This window comes from Neofelis nebulosa, chromosome 14 (assembly GCF_028018385.1).
Source record: "Neofelis nebulosa isolate mNeoNeb1 chromosome 14, mNeoNeb1.pri, whole genome shotgun sequence".
NCBI classification, from domain to species: domain Eukaryota; kingdom Metazoa; phylum Chordata; class Mammalia; order Carnivora; family Felidae; genus Neofelis; species Neofelis nebulosa.
The window spans coordinates 6,371,706-6,392,942 of NC_080795.1; the positions used below are offsets into that span (position 1 = coordinate 6,371,706).

The following is a 21,237-nucleotide window of genomic DNA, read 5'->3' on the forward strand; positions in this document are numbered from 1 at the left end:
CAAAATATAATTGGGATTTTCTTAGGTACTGCTTACTATTCCCTAGGAATAGCTGCTTGGATATGTATGTGTGTGTGTGTGTGTGTGTGTGCGCGCGCGTATACACACATATACACAAATGTATATGTATATACACACCAACATACACACATATATATGTTTTTTTTAATTGTAAGCATCCATTTTTTAAAATAGAGTAAATTGGACAAATGAAATTTTTATAGAGCTGGAGAGCCCATAAAACATCACTAAAGCTTCAAAAATTCATTTGGAATTTTTCTTTTCAATTTTCTGATATTTTACGTAATAATAATCCCCTTCCTGATCTCTAGAGATATGGAAGAGTATGGAAGGAAGAGCACAGGTTTTAGTTTAGTTTAGTTTTTTTTTTTTCTTTTCCAGTTTTTTTAATGAGCTAACAAACAAGAAAGATGGAGGAGAAGGCCCACGTAGATCTTAAAATCTTAGGACTTTGGTACATGGACCTTTTTTATTCCCACCATTTAAAAATGTTTTAGTTAAAAAATAAATAAATAAAAATAAAACAATAAAATAAGAAAATAAAAATATTTTAGTTAATTTATATTTTTGAACTAGAAAATTCAGAATTAGACTAGTCCAGCCTTACAGCTGTGAACTAATACAATTGTTGTGGTCACCTCTACATAGGCAGAATGGGCCCTCCCCCCAACACACACCCCAAATTTGGTTCAGACGTCCAGACCAATGAGGCCACACGAACACCAAGAGAGCATAGAAAGGTTTATTATTCACATAATGAGGCCCTCCGAGGAGAGCAGGGCAGGATGCTAACAGGTCCAAATGGCTTCAGAGAGCAGAAGGAGAGTGGCTTGGGATTTCATGGCAAGGTGGGAATTGAGGGTTCTGCTCTGCAAGAGCCAGGACTTGCACCGCATGAAGGTCCTGCAGGTGCCAAAGGAGGAAGCATCTAGGCTGTCCCATCAGGTTGCCCAGATGTGGGGCAAAAGGGAAGAAGAGTAGTGGGGACTGAAAGCTGTCAGCCATCAATCAAGCATGAAAAAAGGGGGTGGAGCCAAACTCTTTAGTACAGACTCTATGACAATAATACAGAGCATAAAAGTGTATACAATATAGTACATCCATCTGGCCAGTGGCCAACCGCCACTCCCTGATCCACCCGAGGCAACCACTCTTCAGTCTTACCAGCGGCTTTGGAACCTCCCAGAGACAGGCTATGTATATACAAATATACGTACGTGCGAGCATGCACACACACGATTCACTCCTTTTGCTAAAGATCAAAGGGTAGTTAGTCACTGGATACTCCAAGGTTTTGTTTAAATTCCTTCAAACTTCTGTTGTTTTCTAGATAAGTGTCTTGGGCCAAGTTATTTCACCTGAGTCCCAATATAGTTTTTTGTAAAAGGGAGATGAGGCCAATACCTGCTTGTGGGGTTCACAGAAAGAAATAGCCAGTGTCTGGAATGTAACAGCGAATGTCCCTTTTGCCTTGTTTCCTTCTACTTCCGTGGCTGCCCTCTTTCGGCCTCTTTTGCAAACTCCTCTCCCTTTATTGACTGAAATATTGGAAGTTCCCTAGGTTTCCATCCTTGGCCCTTTTCTCTTCTCACTGGACTCATCATCCCTGGCTAATCTGAGCAGTGTCAAAGGCTCTGAGGCAGCTTATGGACTGATGAGTCCATTCAGCTCGGTCTCCTACAGCTCACACACGAATTTACAAAAGTCTACTGACCGTCTAGATTTACGTGTCTAGTAAGTTCTTCAAAATTAACAATATGTCTTTACCTTTCCCCAAGCTCTTCTTCTCCTAAGTTCTTGATATCAGTAAAATGGTACCTTATCCATCTGGTTTTGAACTGAAATTTGGGAGGCATAACCTTGCCCTTGCTCTCATTCCCACCTCTAATCAATCCCCAGGTTTTGTTCACACTATTCAAAAGTATCTCTTGATCTGTTCATCTAGCTATCACCATCCCACTGAATGCTTTTCTAGATCATTTCCCAAAAAATTATTGCAACAGCATCTTCCCTGATCCCTCTTTCCAATCATGCCTGCCTCTAAGTAACACCAGAGGACAGAGAGATCCTTCTACAATACAAACCTGATCCTGTGAACTCCCTGATTAAGTTTTGTCAATGACTCCCCATTTCCATCTGGACATGGTTCAAATTCCTTAAATTGACTCAATCTTGTTCTATCTTTTCATCTCTTTCTAGAAATCCTACCCAATTCCAACACCTTTAAATACCATATTATGCCAATAACTCCTAAATTTACATCTCCTAGACTCCCACCCAGACCTCTACCCTGAGCCCAAGTCTCTTCTACAGTAGCCTTCTTAACATCTCCATTTGAATGACTCATAGGCATCTAAGAAATGTGTTTACCAGGATTCTTGATTTCCCTCCCCATCTTCCTCAATTCAGCAAGCCACCCAACTGCTCAACTCAGAAAACCTGGGTATTATCTTTAATTCCCTTTTTCTCAGCCCGCACTTCAATCCACATGAAGTGCAATTAATTCTCTCTAAAATATTTCAGTCTATCCGTTTCTCTGTATTTTATTCCCATTACTGTCTAAGTCATCGTCTTCTCTCACTTGGACCATCGCCAAGCCTGGTGTTTCACTATGCCCGTGTGTGTCCCCTTCCAATTCACTCCAACACAAAGCACCAAAGGAGTCTTTTAAAAATATAAATCAGTGCATGTCGCTCTCTTGCTTAAAACCTTTCAGTGACTTAACACTGCTTTTAAAATAAAATCCAAAATCCTTGCCGTGGCTTACTTGCCCTCCATGGGGCAAGTCTACATGGATTCTTACTATCCCCTCATTCACCACACTCTAACAGCAGGTCATTTTCTTCCTGACTCACTTTGATTGCAGAGCATCTAGGACAGTGCCTGGTACTTGAGACACATGTGACAAATGCTGAAAAGATGAATAAATGAGTGGCTTACAAGACTTTTCTTGGACCCTGCTTCAGCTATTCTCTTTCTACTGCTACATATTACAGTCTAAGCCCCACTACATTGTAGAATAGAATGAGAGTTGGCAATGCCTACCTTGAAACACTTTTAGCTGGTGGCAGCAGAAATCAAAACGAGAGAACCCCAAGAGATGGGTGAAAACTCTGGCAGAATCAGGACTGATTCACTTCGCCATTTTTCCCCACTGGGTGGACATTCTCGGGCTCCTCTGAGCTCACATCTTGAAGAGTTTTTAATGTTTTCTTTTCAACTGCGGTAAAATATAAATAACAAAACAATTTACCATTGTAACCATCGTGAAGTGTGTGATTCAGTGACATTAAATACATTCACAAGGTTGTAGACCCAACACCGCTGTCTATTACCAGAACTCTTCTATCAACGCAAACACTCTGCATCCATTATACAGTGACTCTCCATTCTCCTCTCCTCCCAGCCCCTGGTAACCACTATGCTACTTTCTAGCTGCATGAATTTGCCTATTTTTAGTACCTCATGTAAGTGGAATCACATAATATTTGTCCTTTTGTGTCCAGCTTCTTTCACTTGGCATAATGTTTTCAAGGTTCATCCATGTGGTAGCGTGTGTCAGACTTGCATCCCTTTCTATGAGTGATTAATATCTGTGTTTGTTTTTTTCATTCATTTGTCCAACAAATATTTACTGAGCACTTTGTTAAGGTCCAAGCAGTGCTCTAGACCCTATTCATATAGCAATGAACAAAAAACAAAAAGTTACTGCATTCGTCACACAAATAGAGAAGTAAATATATAGTACGTCAAACAGTAAGAAGTGCTATGGAAAACCAATATTGCAAGACTAGCTGTATAGGAAGAGGAAACCTTCGTGGTAGGATGCGACTGTTCATGTCGTGCCTTGAGGGCTAGTGTAAGGTCTTTGGGTTTTACTCTGAAATAAGAAGCCAATACGAAGTTTGGAGTTACAGAGTGACCTAACCTGACCTACATTTTAAAGAAAAATCCTGGCTTCGGTATTAAGGGAATATGAGGCAAAATGAGGCAAAATGAGACAAAGGGGAAATAGAAATACCAGCGAGGAGGATAACCCAATAGTCCAGGTGAATGATGGTTAAGACCTGTACCACAGAGTACTAGTCAAGGTTCTCCAGAGAACCAGAAACTATAGGATATATAGGTGATAGGTAGATTATGAGACAGGGAGAAGGGGGGAGGGGAGGGAGGAGAAAGGGAGAAGGAGGAGGAGAGGGAGAGGGAGAGGGAGAGGGAGAGGGAGAGGGAGAGGGAGAGGGAGAGGGAGAGGGAGATTTATCTTAAGGAATTGACTCATTCAGTTGTGTTGGCTGGCAAGTCTGAAATCCGCAGAGCAGGCCAACAGGCTGGAAACTGAGGAAGGGTTTCTGTGTTTCAGTCTTGTGGCCAAATTTCTTCTGAGAGAGAATCTGTTCCATGCCTCTTCCTCGTTTCTGATGGTTTGCTGGCAATCTTTGGCATTCCTTGGCTTGTAGATGCATCACCCTGATCTCTACTTTCGTTTTCACGTGGAATTCTCCCTGTGTGTGTGTGTGTCTCTGTCCAAATTTCTGCCTTTTATTTTACACCAGTCATACTGGGTTAGGGGCCTACGCCATTCTAACATGCCTCATCTTAACTAATTATATCTGCTACCACCCTATTTTTAAACAAGGTCATACTCTGGGGTACTGGGTTCAGAACTTCAACATATGATTTTGGGAGGAGACCCAATTCAGCCTACAACACAGAGTGATAGCTACGAATATAAGAAGCAGCTGGGAGTTTGCTGAAGTGTATGAAAGAAAGAGAGAAGTCGGGGATACTCCAATGTTTTTGACCTAAACCAAAATGATCAAGTTGCCATTCACTGAGATGGAGAAGAAAGTTTGGAGGGGAAAATCAAGAGTTCAGCTTTGCATATAGTGCCAATAAATATATGGATAGACTGTATATTCAAATAAAGACCCACCTCCTACCCTAAGCTCCTCCTGTGGTTGACAACATCAGCGGGAGGCAGAGGGCCCAGGTGTCTCTGAAGGAACTGAGCAGACAGAACCTGCAGTGAGTCCTTTCCCCAGACATCCATGTCACCTAAGTAGTCCTCATTTCTAGTCCCCTCCACTTCTGTTCCTAGCCCCGCCTTCGTCACTATCAATGTTCCATTATACGACAATTACTTATAACACCTCCATAGAAGCCCTAAGCATAGATCCACTTAAAAAGTTATTAAAAGAATGTATGAAGTCAGAGCTAATTATGAGCTACAGGGATATTCTTTTTAACAGTTGTACTTTCACTAGGAACACTGAGATTTGAAGTGAACCCTACTAGAAACATGTTACTAACAGTTTGGTTGGCCTCAAATTCATATTAACCTGTGACTTTAATATCCATGATCTGTCTATCTTATATCTTGACATTTTCCAATTTGCATGGTTTGTAGTCAGCACAAGCAAAGACTTGCCATTATAGCTTTAAATCACTGTCAATTAGATTCTTGGATCCAAGTGGAGGAACTGTCTCTCCAAATAGCATAAAATAAAAATATATAATATGGTCAAACAACACCAAAACAGAATTTTGAAGAGAAAAAAAAAGACTCCAGGGGGAAAAAACAGGTCATCTTATAAAATTAAATCAATTTCAAATTCCATTCTAACTGTGATTTTTATTCTAAAGCCTCTCAGAAATTTTTCGTTAAAAGTAGTTCAATCTTGCCATGGATGTTTCTTTTATGAAACGATGCTATTTTGGGGTGAATAAAAATTTTCAATTTGCCTTCTAAAGGGATGACACTTTGCATATATTGATTTGGATGTGGTGATGTTTTCCTTGACATGGTTCAATAGCCAATATGATTAATTAGGGAAATGGACATTCGATCTTCATAAAGTATTCCCTAAGTCTTTTGGATCCCTAAGGAGCAGCGCTTCCAAGAATACAGATTCCAAGATGATTCCATTTTGCGGCTAATATTAGTGAAATCGTCTGTCATCTAGAATCTGGCCTAACAGGAAGACAGGGATCTCTAGAGTACTGCGGGCAGGTGAAGGTCTTTCCTCAGATAACTTGTCTCAGATCGAATTTTGTGTCTACACTAATACTCCCAGAGCTCTGTCCTTGCCAGGAGGGCCAGAGGAAGTCAGATTTCAGCACCCTACACCTATCATGCTTCACATCCCTGCTTGTTAGAGAAGCCAGCGGTCCCTCCCCAGACTCCCTGTGACTGCAGTGTGTCCAGACACCAGCCAGCATTGGAGGGCAGGCTGCTGATCCTGAGAGAAAAGACCAGTGCAGGGAAGGGTAAAAGCTGAATGTCTCCAAAGGAGCAGTGGAGCCGGGCTTTGTGTTTCTGGGGCTGAGTTTCAGACTTTTATCCTGCCTGAACATTTCCACTATTTTCCCTCACAAGCGTCTCTGTCTTGAAGCAAAGGACCGAAGCAAAATGCCTAATGAAGCGAACGTGGGGGGGGGGGGGGGGAGGGGGGGTGCAAACTACCCAAGAAGAAGGACTTGGAAGGGGAGAAGAGGGAAGGGTCAGGTTACAGGTTCAGACATTCTCACAAGACCATTTGAAAATATGAACTTGAGACACAAATTCTGGGACCCATGGATGTCCCAAGAGGCTTCCTTCAGGCCCCTAGGAGTGGGGCATGCATCGCAGAAGCGTGCCTGCTGCTCATTTGCAGCAGTTTAAACTTAGTTCAAGCCCTCAAATGAAGGTTGGTCGGGAAAGGTCGTGGGTGGGCTTACTCAAGCTCTGGGTAACCAGGGACTGACCGGGTTCTTTCTTGACTTCCTTTGCACAGGGTCCTTCAGGACCCTGTGCCCTCCTCCGGTTAGGTTTCTGCTGCCATCCAGCTGCGCGCTGGAGGCATACACTGCCACGCCCGGCCACCGGCCAGCTATAACTGGCAGGTGCGCGCGAAGTTAGCTGAGACCCGCCCAGGTCCAGCTGGCGGCGGCGTCTGAGCTCACTTGGCGCCGACTGAGCCCCCACCCCAACCCCAGACCAAGGGGTTCGTCCTCTGCCCTCCTCCCCTGAATGATGAATGCTGGGCGCCAAGGCAAGGCCGGAGGCTCTGAGCGTTTTCCAAATCTCTCATTTCCCCCTGCCTCGAGTGAGCTGTTGGCGCTGCTCCAGAAGCCTCCGGGGCTCTCAGCTCCAACCCCTAAAATAAACGCACGATGCCAGAAAGCGGGGGAGGGGAGAGCAGCAACGAACGGGGACAATGAGAATACTAGGAGAAAGACCCCATTCTCCAGGAAAAGGTAATAAGGGAAGCGACACAGTGTGAACTTACTCGGAAATGCCAACCAAGCTTCACTCTCTCCCCGAGCGCATACAAACGACCGAAAGACAAATCAGCCAACAAGCTCGGTGGCTTCCAAGAAAGGGTCTCATGAATGAGAATAGGTTGCTAGGTTTCCCTCCTCCCTCCCGACAATCGCTTCCCACAAGACTTCCACCGCCCAAAGAAAACATGCCGGGCCTGGCAACTACAAAGCGGGGGTGGGGGTGGGGGGATCCTCGCCGAGCCCACGAGGCCGCCCGCGGCCGCTCCCGCCTTCAGGACCCTGGAGAGCGGCCGCCGCGCCCTTGGGACTCCCTCCCTTCCCGCCCGCTAGCCTGGTCCCCTCCCGCGCCTCGCCACCCAGTCACTTTTATTCGCTGCGTCTCGCCTCCATCTTCACTTTTCTTGGCAACCACCACTCTTGTTTTTCACAAACAGATTAAACTGTCTTTTTGTTTTGCTTGAGCGGGCTGTTTGGATTGGCTGAGTTAGGTTCTGGACGGTAACTTCACTCAATGTTAGTGGACCAAGAAGCTCTAAGAGCTCAAAAATGAGAGTCTGACTAGGCAGGTGACCTTAAAAAACCACTGACTTCAATCCCTTTACTTCACAAGTGAAGTAGAAAAATTCAAAGAATAAAGAGACTTTCCCAAGGTTAGCCGTGGTGTTAGTTGCAAGGCTGAGTCTAGGACCCTGGGCTTCTTTCTAAATGAATGCTTCCCTCTACTTTCAAAGAAAATAATAACAATAATTTTACCTTCACACTGGCCTTGTAGATATCCTAAGCAAGAAGTGGAAGGTGGAAAGGCCTGCATTCCTGAGAATAAGATGGATACATAGGGTGCAGAAAGGGGCCCTGCATACTGTGCCCTCATGAGCCCCCAAAGCAGTCCTGGTATCCCACCCACTCTCACCAGCATGACCAAAGTCAAATGAGCTAGCCCCGTCTTCCACTCGGCCAGGGTCTGGGATCCCTCAGTCTTCTGCCACTATCCAATTCTCCCCAGACACTTCTCTAGACACTTGGTTAGTAGTAACCAAGTCCAACTTCTGTGCCTCCAGCAGGAAGAGCTCCAGGCACCTTGGGAGGTGGGAAAGGTGAGAGGGAAAGAGAGGAGAGCAAGAGTTGCGAAAGTGAACTAGGAGTGGGGCGCCTGGGTGGCTCAGTCAGTTAAGCGTCCGACTTTGGCTCAAGTCATGATCTCACGGTCGGTGAGTTTGAGCCCCACGTCGGGCTCTGTGCCCACAGCTCAGAGCCTGGAGCCTGCTTTGGGTTCTGTCTTGCTCTCTCTCTCTGCCCCTCCCCGGCTCATGTTCTGTCTCAAAAATAAATAAAACATTAAAAAAAAAATTTAAGTGAACTAGGAGAATTGCATTCGTAGGAGATTCTAAAGAGCCAAGAGATATGAACACAGAGGCATCTCATAGTTAAGGTGCGCACGAAACTCCTGGGAATGTTAACATTCAGATTCTGATGCAATATTCAGGACAGGGTCCCAGATTCTGTATCTCCAACAAGCTCCAGGTTGTTATTGAAGCTGGTCCAAGAACGACAATGGGGAGCCAAGTTAGGGCAAGGGGAGAGGAAGAAGAAAGGGGGGTCAGGAGAGAAAGGGGAAGGAGAGGAAAGGCCTTTCCTTTTGCTCTCGCCGACCTTCTCTTGCACCCCAATGTACAGCCTCTAAATGCTGTAGAAATGGCACTAAAAGCACATTTTCAGTCTGTAGCTGGACCCAACACTAATGGCGTGTTGGTTCTGTTTCTCTCCCCCTACTTTTTGCTGTTCCTGCCGCCGGCCCTGCACAGCTCTCAGACGCGCCCACTGCCCCGAAGTTGCTCAACCTGGTTTTTAGCACGCTCTCTGGCCTCGCGCGATTCTTCTCTCACCTTCTCCAGCGACCCCCTTCTGGGGCTCCCCAGCGGCACCCGGACTTCTCCCTCCTGCTTCCCGCTTGCGCCCTGCCGGCGGCTGGTCTCTCGCGGGGGCACGGGGAGCGGCCAGGCCGCCTCTCGCTCCTGCTCCGGGCGGCTCTGGCACTGCCTAGGCCCCCAGGGGGACGCCTGCCCAAGGAAGAGGATGCCTGCGCGGGGCAGAGCTCGCCCATGCCCGTGAGTACCATTGTCTCCACCCACGCCCCACCCCCGGCCTCACCGGGACGCCAGCATCCCCAGCTCCTTCCAACCCCCGCCGACCCACTCCAAGCCCGGCCAGCAGGGGCTCTGGCCAGCAAGGGGCAGGGGGGCGCGGGACAGAGAGTTTGGGTGGTAAGGTCGAGAGGCCTGAGCACGTTCAAGGAAAAGGCGCCGGCGCCTCGCCTGACACCCCCTTTCCGTAGTAGACCCTCGAAGCTACTTTTCCCTGGACCATTTCCTTCCAGTGTCAATGTAAGCGGGAGGGAGCCGTCGCCCTTCCTGAGCCTGCTTCTCAAACTCTCGCTCTCAGCGCGTCGCTCAACCCCCTTCCTCCAAGTCTACCCCCGACGCGCCTCCGCCCCCACCTCGCTCTCCCACTCCCCTGCCCTCAGCGTCTGCAAGCTCTGGAGGCCGGGGAGGAAATGACGTGATGTTATTTTTGTGTCAGGTCAGCTTCCAGCTTCAGTTTAGCCCTCCGAGCTCCGGCGCAGGGCTCCGGCCTCCGCCTGCGCCTCGCTCCAGAGGGCACGCGGCGGGGTGTATAGGGACACTCGATGCTCTGTGCCCGCAGAGCTGGGCGGCAGCGTTCCCCACCCCGCCCTCCCCCCCTTCAGGGCTCTCCCTACCCCCAGACTTCGGAGCCCCTGGGGACGGAAGGCAGCAGCCTGGGGTCTCAGCGGGATCCGGAATCCGGAGCCAGCCAGCCCCCACCTCCCCACCCCCACCCCGGTGGGGCGTCCGGCATCGGCGGCAGGAAGAGGGCGTGGAACCCCTTTCCAGAGAGGGACCAGCAGAGGCTGAAGCTGCACGGGGGTGGGACGAAGCTGCACGGGGGGAAGGGGGAGGGCAGAGCTAAGAGAAGCCCGGGGAAAGAGAGAAGGTAGGGGGCTGCCCTCCAGAGGCGGGGGAGTCCACGGCGTGAGCACCCCCTCCGCTCGGGGCGCACCCCCCGCACACTCACACTCGCACCTCCCTCCGCCCTCCTTCATTCACAAGGTCTGAGCAAGCATTCCGGCACAGCGGAGTCTCGCTCGGCCCCCGCGCGCCGAAGCGGAGGGAGCGCAGAGAGGGGGTTTGCAGACGACCTCCGCGCTCGCCCGGCTCCGCGCCCACACCCTCGATTCTGCCTAATCCCGGGCCGGAGGAGGGGGCTACAGTCCCGCCGCGGATTGGGTCCGGCTTGGAGCCTGGGGCGACCCCCGGACCCCCGCCGCAGTGGAGCGCGCCGCCGCCAGAGGGAGGCGAGACCGGGATAGCCCGGCCCGGGAGGAGGGAGTGAGGGGGCGGGGAGGAGGCAGAGCGGAGGGAGCTTGAGGGAGGGAGAAGGCGGCGAGAGGAAAGAGCGAGCCGGAGGAAGAGGAAAACCGGGGAGAGCGACCGCGGGCGTAGTAAAGCCACCAGTTGGTATTGTGATAAGAAATAAGGCACACGCGGGACGCATGCGCACGGCCGACGGAGGCGAGCTGGCCGGAGCTTCCCCTCCGGCTGGCCGCGCGGACGGTGGAAGCGTGAGTACCCCGCATCCCCAGCCCCCCTGCCCCCTCTCGGACTCACCCTAAGGCCTCGGGGTGGGAAGTGGCCGGGGCGGAGCGGGGCGCGCACGCAGGGCCCGGAGCCCTCGTTGTCGCCGCGGTGGCGGGAGCGGAGCCGTCGCCTCATCCGCGGGTCCAGCCGCGTAGGTTGGTCAGTGCGTACCGTGGGGGTGTATGGGCTGAGGGTGTGCCTGGGTCCCCAGGGGGGCGTCCAGCCCCCAGGATCAGTTTCTGCCGGGTGCACCCGGCCGTCCGCACGACTCAACCTCTGTGGCCTGAGGTCAGTGAGTGGGTAGAGGACGCGGGAGGGTGGCCTTTGAAGCCTGAAATGCGTACTGAGCCCCGAAGTGGCTGTGGGGAACTCCAGGCGGTGGAAACGTCGGCGTTCTCACCGGTAGGGAGAAGGGCGAGGAAGCGGCCGGGCGCTGGAGGCGGGCAGCTGGAGCGCAGGTGGGAAGGGAGAGGAGACGCTCCCCGACTCGCAGAGCCTCCCTTTAGGAAAAGCGCAACTCAGGCGGGGGACCCGGCAGGTGGGCGCGGGAAGCCGGACCCTGGAGGGTCTGCGCTTAAGCTCTTAAAAACAGAATGGACTGAACTGTGCCCCCAGCCTTGGCCACGGCGGTTAAGGTGCGGGCACCGCGGGTGTTTTTCTGGAGCAAACCCTGGCGGTTGGGTCTTCCGCACTCTCGGAGCTGCGCTCGGTAAGTTGGAGCGAGTCGGGGCGCCCCGGCTGCGGGGACTGGAAGGGGGCGTGCGCGCGCCGGGGACCAAGGAGGGGCCTCGCGCCGGCAGGAGGGCACCCGGAGACGTGGGGCGGGGTGGGGGGGGGGGGGTCTGTGTGCTTGGCGACTCCCCTCCCCCAGCTCTGGGGAGTGGGCGGGGTGGGGCCTCGGAGGGGGTTGCGAGCCGCGAGCGGGTGGGCGTTTTCGGGCGGGGTCTGCGTGCGCGGCGTCCGGGCAGTGGGCGGGAAACGGTGAGCCCCGGGGGGGGGGGGGGGTTGTGCTCGGCGACCCGCCCACCCCGCGTGGGGGTGAGTGGGCGGGGAAGGGCCCCGGTGGAGGCGGCGCTCGGAGCCGGGAGTGGGTTTTCCGGACTCGCCAGTTTCAGAGGAAGATCCCGGCGGGCGGCCAGGCCCTGCGCGCGACCCGAGCAGCGGGCGGGACGCGGCGGTGGATGGTGCTCGAAGCCAGAGCGGGGGCGCGGGCTGGGAACCCGGCGTGCACTGCTGCGCCCGCGGCCGCCAGGTTAGAGGAGTGAACGTGAATGGTTTCCGTCCCGGAGAAGGAGCGCGCTCGAGGGGAACTCTCGCCTGCCTTCCTGTGCTTCTCCGAATCCGGCGGAGGCCCGTCGCGCCTTTGGACCCCGGTTGTCCCAACCAGGCGGACTGGCTGGAGTTGGCTGGGCGTCCCAACCGCGCCCGGCGCCTTGTGTGCGGGCTGGACTCCTCTCGTCCACAGCCTGGCGGAAGCAGTCAGCCGCCCTGTTGGCTCCGTATCGCCCCTGGAGTATGGGGAGAGCCTGAGCTCCTGCACCAGTCTCCATTCACCCCACTTGGGTCTGTCCCCCTCCTGCGGGGCCCAGGGCCCTTGCGTGGCTTGGCTTCAGTTTACTTCTAGTGGTTCCAGATTATGGAATTGACTAAACAGGGGTCCTGAGTTCAAGAAATGAACTGACTTCCTCCCCAGACTTGGCAAGGACATTTGTAATGACATGACTCTCTGGAAATTCTTGGTTTTGCTCCTAACCTAATTTTTGTTCATAACCTCTGCTGTGCCTCATCCTATCTTCTCAGTAGGTGGCATCTTTTGTATCTCGTATCAGTAATGCGGATGAGAGGCCCTGTTGCCCTATAGGTCAGACTCCTGAGCTCTGAAACTGTCAAATTCAAATCCCAGCCTCGGTGTGTGACCTCAGGCAAGTTACTTAACGTTTAGTGCCTTTGTTTTTTGTCTGCAGTATGAGGATAAGAAAAAAGCTCTACCTGATAGGGCAGCTGCCAACATTCTGTAAATTAATACATTAGAGCTCTGCCACATGCCAAACAAAAACTGTTATTACTGTTACTGTATTTATACTAAATTGGCTAAGTCGCCTTCAAGACAGTACAGAAAAAGATCAGGAACAAAATGCTTTTTTTTTGGTATGCTATAATAAAGTAGAAGATATCCATCACCAAAATTAGAAAAACTAAATATTTTCTATGTTGATATGTAAATGTTAGATACAGTGCATTTCTACATCATCTCGACTCTATGTCAAATAATTATGAAATATTTGCATACATATTTCAAACAGCATTTTAAGAAAATTATCTCAAACCTTCAAAATACTTCACTTTGTGAAACAGGTAGGTATAAAAAATACACGTTAGGTCATAGTATATACAGAAAATCCAATATCTGCCTTAAAATATTGCACCAGGTCAATTATATATAAGAGCATCTGGAAACTTACCTTGGGAGCTAGAAATGCTGACTCCTCTAAGATGAGATTATAAACATTTTAGCCAAAAAGAATATAGAAAGATAGGGGCATCTGGCTGGTTCAGTCCCTAGAGCATGCAACTCTTGATCTCTGGGTTGTGAGTTTGAGCCCCAGATTGGTCACAGAGATCACTTTAAGAGGAAAGAAAGAAAAAATACCTAGAATGATAAAAGTCAGATTCCTTCACTTTACAGCTGAGGAAACATTCAGAGAGGGTAGAGTTCCTTACTGAAGATCTCCAGTTAAATAGGGCCCCAAATATGATTAGAATTAGGTCTCCTGACCCTCTCCTTAGGGCTCCTACATAACCAGGCTGATGTTTTCCTGTTTGCTACAGATTTATGAACCTTTCACAAATAGGAAACTAGAGGCCATGTGTTATATACGACACAAGAAAGACCGGGAAGTAATTTGGCTATTCGTGTCTCACAGCTTGATTAGGGTCTCTCACAGTGGAAGGTAGACCCTCATAACTTACCTAAGGTAGACTGAGATCACAGATCAAGCTAGAGGGAGAGCCAGCATTGGAATTCAGGGTCCCACCGAAGTCTGCATTTGGTTGTATGTTCTATTCATCCCTTGGAGCAGTTTTACCTTAGAAATCACGTTTGAGCTTTTTGTAAATTCTTAAAATCTCCCTCCTGCTGACTTAAGAGAGCTTTTTAGGAAAGGCCTTCAAAATTACATAGCAAGGAGATTTTATTGTTCCCGACTTGGTGGACAAGCAAGAATGAAAGAGAGAAAAAGCTTTCTGACTTTAATGCAGTCACTTTCAAGTGACTTCCATTCCAGGCACCTGAATATCAATCCCCAAATCCTACAGTTCTTTCATTTCTGCATGTGGCAGTCTAATGACCAATGACAGTCACCTTCCCTGGACGGATGCAGCTGGCAGCCTCAAGGTCCAGCCCTCACAGAACAGTTGAGGAATTCTCTGGCAGAACCTTTCAAGGAAGCATCTGGCCTTGCAGAGCCATTTAAGATTATAAGGACGCTGTGTCTTCCGGAGAAGGCCCTTCTGGGAACTGTGCCTGCATCCTTGAAGAGGGAGACCATGGTTCTTTCCGGTGGGCGAACTGGATATTTTACCCTTGACGTTGCACCTCTGTACGCCTACCCTACCGTGTATTCTTAGACAGAAAGACAGGGCATTAAGTAGGGAGTGACCTTGTAGCAGTCTCCCAAGCCAGTTCGGCAGAACTGAGTTTTGAAATCACCCGGGTGCAGTCAAGTCCCGATCTGATTATAATGTGAATCACTATCCAATTGGGAATATTTCAAGTTGGTTTTTGGTGCACCACCAGGTGACTCACAATGTGACCTTCTTCTGTTCAACTACGTACGGTGTCAGTCAGCAACCAACAGGGTTCACTCTGAGTCAGAGCTTAGCCTTTAGTATAATAAGTGTGAGTCATTGACCACCCGGTGCTATCGAGATGGTCCCGGAATTTTACCTTGAGCAGCTCGAGAGTTTAGACAACCCTGCATGGGCGAGTCAGTTCGTAGTACAATTGAATAAGCTTTTGCAGCAGCCATTCACACGAGCGTGTGATACGAGTGAAAGCATGAGGTGATAGTATATGTTATGGAGAGAAATCACCCTGATTCTAATCCGGCTGATTAGATTCTAGCTATCTGCATGGGGAATCATTTGTGAAATAGGCATCATCAGCCCTGTTGCCCAGCAGTGATGTTTTACTTCGATTATTTCACTGATTTTTTTTTTTTTTTAAGCCAGTTAACTGTTCTGGTTTGGAAGTGCTCAATTTCTACTAATTATTTAACTCTACGCTAAACTGTAGAACCCTTTTGGAATACGGTTAGCATGTGGATTTTAGACGATGGCATCTCATGCGGTTACTTAGCAGTTTGACTCCCCGAGGTCCTGGGTTACAACCCAGCAGTGGGTTGTTAGGCGCCCAGCAGTGAAGTAGAGGAGTATCCTTTGTTGTCTGGTTTATCTCCGTTAGGTGCCCATCGCCTCTAACGCTACCTGAGCAGTAGCCGCTCAAGAGCTAGAACACAGGTTTGTGGTGCAGTTCTGAGGCTGGCAACACGTAGCGCTTGTCACCCTTCTAGGGCTGGCTGGCTAGATCAACATAAACTGACAGAGCTGTTGCATTTGTGGCAAGACGGCGGAAAGCACGAGGCAACGTATGCCTTACCCACCTTTGCAAATGAATTGTACATCTCAGGGTGGAGTAAGAATGAGACTTAAGGTACCAATAGATTTCTTAATTTCTTGGTAATCAGTGATAAGTTATTACCTTTGGAACCGAGCTTAGACTACTGCTTAAAAGTACACGTTTGTTTTTCTGTTATTTCTGACGGCTCCAAGAAAATCCCAAAAGTGTGGACTTTATACCATATACAGTAAAACCTTGGCTTGCGAGCATGATTCATTCCGGAAACATGCTTGTAATCCAAAGCACTTGTGTATCCAAGAGGATTTCTCCATAAGAAATAATGGAAACTCACATGATTCATTCCACAACCCCAAAATAATCATATAAAAATGATTACAGGGGCGCCTGGGTGGCTCAGTCAGTTAAGCACCCCACTTCGCCTCAGGTCATGATCTCGCAGTTCATGAGTTTGAGTCCCATGTCAGGCTGTATGCTCTCAGCTCAGAGTCTGGAGCCTGCTTCGGATTCTGTGTCTCCCTCTGTCTGCCCTTGCCCCGCATGCTCACGCGCTCTCTCACTCTCTAAGATTAAATATTAAAATTTTGAAAAAAAGGGTTACAATATCATAATATAATACAGATAAAGAAAATACAAAATATAAAGAAGAGCAAATTAACCTGCACTTACCTTTGAAAACTTTGTGACTGATATGAGGGAGACAAGAGAGAGGATCATTACCGTGTAGGACAACTTCCACTATCATAATGGAATCACTGCTATCTATTGGCTCAATGGAATCTTTTTTGTTTCATGCAATTTTAACAAGGAACCTGTCCAGTGACACTTGCTTTTGCCTCCTTTTGAGGATTTTGTGGAAATGTGGCATTGCATTGATAATCATGCACAATCCTGCAGTGAGAGAGGGAGGGAGAGAAGAACCATTGGTTCACTTGTGATCACATGGCATTCAGCATCACATACTGCTCGCATTGCAAGACGTCTCTCGTTTATCAACTTAAAATTTATTAGAAATGTTTGCTCGTCTTGCAGAACACTCGCAGAACAGGTTACTCCCAATCCAAGATTTTAACTGGACCTTTATTATATTTCTACAGATATCCATTCCGAGCAATAACCCAGATACTAATTCATATGTCTTCTCCTATATAGGAGTGTATAGATGCTTCTGGGTATTTAATGGGAATGGTACAAAAAGAGTTCTGACTTAATGTAATTCCTGGCAGATGCAGGTCATTAGGACGCTATTGAGTTAGACTGTTTATAACACTGAAACAAAGTTTCTACAGAAGTTTGCTAAATTTCAGTGAGGAGCTAAACATACTTTTGTGACATTTGTTATTGCTTTTACCTTTGTTTATTTGAGTCATAAGTTACAGTAAAGTGTGCACATCTTAAATGTACAACTTAATAAACCTTACGTGAGTATACCGCCATGTAACTATCTAGACCAGCCTTTCTCCACCTTAGCATCACTGACATATTGGATTGACTACCTCCCTGTTTGGGAGACTGTCCCGTGCATTGTAGGGTGTTGAGCAGTATCCCTGCCCTCTACCCCTAGATGCCAATAGCACCCTTCCCTAGATGGGACAATGACAAATGTCTCCAGACATTGCTAAATGTTTTCTGGGGGCAAGATCACTCCCCACTGCTTTAGGTCAAGGTACGGGATAATTTTAGCTATCCATAAGGCCCCCTCTTGCTTCCTCCCAGTCTTTACTCCCACAGGTAACCAACGGCTCTTTTAAGTTCTCAAACCATATACAGTTGACCCGTGAACAATGGGTTTGAACTGCTTAGGTCAACTTGCACATGGATTTTTTTTTTTTTTTTTTTTTTTGATACAGGATAGTACTCTAAAAGTATTTTCTCTTATGGTTTTTTGTTTGTTTGTTTGTTTGTTTTTTAATTTTTTTCTTACACTTATTTATTCTTTAGAGACAGAGACAGAGCACTGGTCAGGGAGGGATAGAAAGAGAGGGAGACAGAATCCGAAGCAGGCTCCAGGCTCTGAGCTGTCAGCACAGAGCCCGATGCGGGGCTCGAACTCACAAACCGTGAGATCATGACCTGAGCCAAAGTCAGACGCTTAACCGACTGAGCCACCCTGGCGCCCCTCTTATGATTTTCTTAGTAATGTTTTCTTTTCTCTAGCTTACTCTATTGTAAGAATACAGTATATAGTACGTATAACATACAAAATATGTGTTAATAGACTGTTTATGCTGTTGGTGAGGCAGCCAGTCAACAGGAGGCTGTGAAGTTTGGGGGAGAGTCAAAATTATAGGCAGATTTTCAACCGTATGGGGGCGGTCAGCACCCCAACCCGCATGTTGTTTAAGGGTCAGCTGTATTAGCTGAGCCTTTTTTTTTTTTTTTTGAACTTCATATGGAATTACATAGTACGTAATCTTTGCATCTGGTTCTTTAACTCAGCATTTTTTTTTTTTCAGATTCACTCTTTGTTGCATATTGTGACTCGTGATTTTTCAATGCTGCCCAGTGTTCCTTTGTGTTAACACAACACAGTTCGTTTAACCGTTTCACTTTTTTTTTTTTTTTTTTAACGTTTATTTTATTTTTTGGGACAGAGAGAGACAGAGCATGAACGGGGGAGGGACAGAGAGAGAGGGAGACACAGAATCGGAAACAGACTCCAGGCCCCGAGCCATCAGCCCAGAGCCTGACGCGGGGCTCGAACTCACGGACCGTGAGATCGTGACCTGGCTGAAGTCGGACGCTTCACCGACTGCGCCACCCAGGCGCCCCTAACCGTTTCACTTTTGAAGGACATTTGAGTTGTTTTCTAGTGTGGGGCTATTGAGAATAATGCTAATATTAATATTCTTATTCATGTCTTTTGACAAACATAAGCCCTATTTCCATTGGATGCCCAGGAGTGAGACCGCCAGATAATGGATCCAGCATATGTTTAGATACTAGATACTATCAGTTTCTCAAACTGTTTTACACCCCAAGCCAATTTACACCCCATCCTCACCAGCACTTAGTGTCGTCCACCCCTGTAACTCGGTCATCCTGGTGGCAGTGTAGTGGTAATTCCCTGTGGTTTTAGTTCATATTCCCCTGATTACTAATGATGTTGACCATCTTTTTGTTGGCCGTTCATATGTCATCTATTGTAAACTGCCTCTACAAGCCTTTGACCTGTTCTTCCGTTGTGTTGTCTGTCTTCTTTTTGATCCATTAGAGTTCTTTATACCTTCTGGGGCACCTGGGTGGCTTAGTCGGTTAAGCATCTGACTCTTGATCTCAGCTCAGGTCTTGATCTCAGGGTCGTGAGTTCAAGCCCTGTGTTGGGCTCCACCCTGGCCGTGAAAGCTGCTTTTAAAAAAAAGAGAGAGATCTTTATATATTCTGGATATAAGTCAAAAATGTCCGTGTCTGTGCCTTGCCTTTATGATCTCCCACCATTATCTGTTGTCTTCTATAGTTTTTGTTGTAAGGTCCTGCTTCTCTGAAGGTAACATGACTTTTTCCTCTGGCTGACTTACAGTTTTTCTCTTTGGTTTTGGCTTGCCACAGCTAGAATAAAGGTGGTGTGGTTTTATATTTATCCTGCATTCAACTCCCTCATTTTCTTATATGTGTAGATTGATGTCTTTCATCAATTTTGGAAAATTTTCACTCAACATCTTTCAGATTTTGCTTCTTACCTGTTTCCTTCTCTCCTGCTTCTGGGACTCAAACCATACATGTTAGATTTTCCCTTTCTTCCCTTGTGTTTCTTATTTGATGCTCTATTGCATCCATTTTCCTTCCTTCTTTCTTTTCTTTTTTCTTTTGGTCTGTCTTTCTCTCCTTCAATTTGAATATTTTCTTTTGGCCTTGTTTTAGTTTACTGAGCCTGTCTTCTGCTGTGCCCAGTCTTTTGTCAAACCATTTGGGAGTTGTTAATTTCAGAAAGTGTTTTGTTCTCAAAGCAGTATGTCCAATTGATTCTTTTCAATACACTTAAATTCTCCAGTGAAATCCCCCATCAGTTCTGTCCATCTGATTCTTGGCTACTCAATCCCATATTGATAGCGTTTGCGAGCCTGTATCTGTTATTTGCTTCTTCTGTCACATTTTTTCTGTCTCTTCACATTCCCCCTAGTTTTTATTATAGATGCACATTGCATATTAAGAGACTGTGTGGGTTGAGTCATAGCATCCACCAGCCAGGAATCTCCCTTGGAGGGATTTCCTCTGGGAGGATGAGGGGCTTCACCACTTGACTACTAACAGGTATTGAGATAAGTTGGGGACAGATGCAAGTTCAATAAGACATAGGTAACCTCTGGCTTTCCCCCATTCCTCGGGTATTTCCTCCTGGGCTCCAGAGTCAGAGCCTAGTGGGTTTCCATGTCCTGGGTCTTGAAAGACTGAGACATCCATTGCCCCGTCCAGAGGTTTTGAGCTGGCTTTCTGCCCCCACCTTCCCCGGCTGACTTGCACATTGGGTAGATGTCTTGAGAAGGCCAGCCGTGTGTTTGAGGAGACCTTGTTACAGACGGACACTGGGTCTTCCACTTGACCTTACGGTGTCCCATTATAGTCTCATCCCATGCCTCCAGGGGGCAAGTGCCCTCAGGGGAGAAAAACACCTGGTGACAGACTGCTCACTTTTCCAAGAGCTCTCCCTCTCAGAAACCTTAGCTCATTCAATCTTTTTGCTTCCACGGCTCTCTGATGTCTTTAGAAAAATGTGATTCTAGTTACTTACCTGACTTTTTTCGTTGGTGCAGAGGAACAGCGGTCTGCCCTGACCTGTTGCCTTTTTTCTTGAAAATGTTTTTCCCCGATTAAGTTTCTTTTCCTTTTTTCTTTTTTTCTTTTCTTTTCTTTCTTTTTCATTTCTTTCTTTTTCTTCTTTTTACTTTTGGATCACATTTGTATCTTTCTATTACATTTGTTTCCAACGTAATTCAGAAAGTGAACATTAAAAATCTTGCCATTCACAACTATAAAGTGTCCTATATGCTTCATGAGCTTAAAAATGTTAGAAGGAAAAGAAATATGTTAGAATCCTTGCAACTCTTCATGTTTCATATTGCAATCATGTGATATAAAACGCATGAGCATTGGGATGAAAGAAAGCTGAGTTTGAATCTTGACTTTACTCACTTAGTTTTCTGAACCTCTAATTCTGAATATATATAGCATGGATAATTACACTTACTTTCTAGTAAGAAATGTACAGCAAGAAATGGAGCATTCAAGAGAGTATTCAGTAAATGGAACCTGTTATCAGTATTCCTATAATATTTATCCATCATTATTTGAGGCCCCTGAACATGGATAATTTGATTTTATTTATTTTTCTAAATGTTTATTTTTGAGAGAGAGAGAGAGAGAGAGGGAGTGAAAGTGGGAGGGAAGGGCAGAGAGAGAGTGAGACCGAGGATCTGAAGCGGGCTCTGTGCTGACAGCAGAGAGCCCAATGTGGGGCTCGAACTCATGAACCATGAGATCATGACCTGAGCCGAAGTCAGCTGAGCCACCAACCGACTGAGTCACCCAGGTACTCCTGAATAATTTGATTTTAAACACTCATATTTTGATAGTATTTATATCTGGTACAGATTCTAAGATTTCTACCATTTAAACAAGGTTCTGAACAGTTTTTTAATATAAAAGGCCTATGCTTATGTCTTAATA

General features: G+C 47.5%; 1 protein-coding gene across 3 annotated transcripts in view; it reads left to right on the top strand.

The window, feature by feature from the left end:
* The window catches only part of RGS20 (regulator of G protein signaling 20), an 85,899-nt gene that overhangs the window by 17,327 nt on the left and 47,335 nt on the right, over positions 1 to 21,237 (top strand). The window contains exon 2 of one of the 3 annotated variants that reach the window (XM_058699569.1): positions 9,087 to 9,389. The exons of 1 other annotated variant lie outside the window; for it this stretch is intronic. In XM_058699569.1, coding sequence (XP_058555552.1) covers positions 9,087 to 9,389 — 303 coding nt within the window. Of the gene's footprint in view, positions 1 to 9,086; positions 9,390 to 10,269; positions 10,922 to 21,237 lie in introns of those variants that run through there. One more of the 3 variants, XM_058699571.1, reaches the window with a different exon arrangement.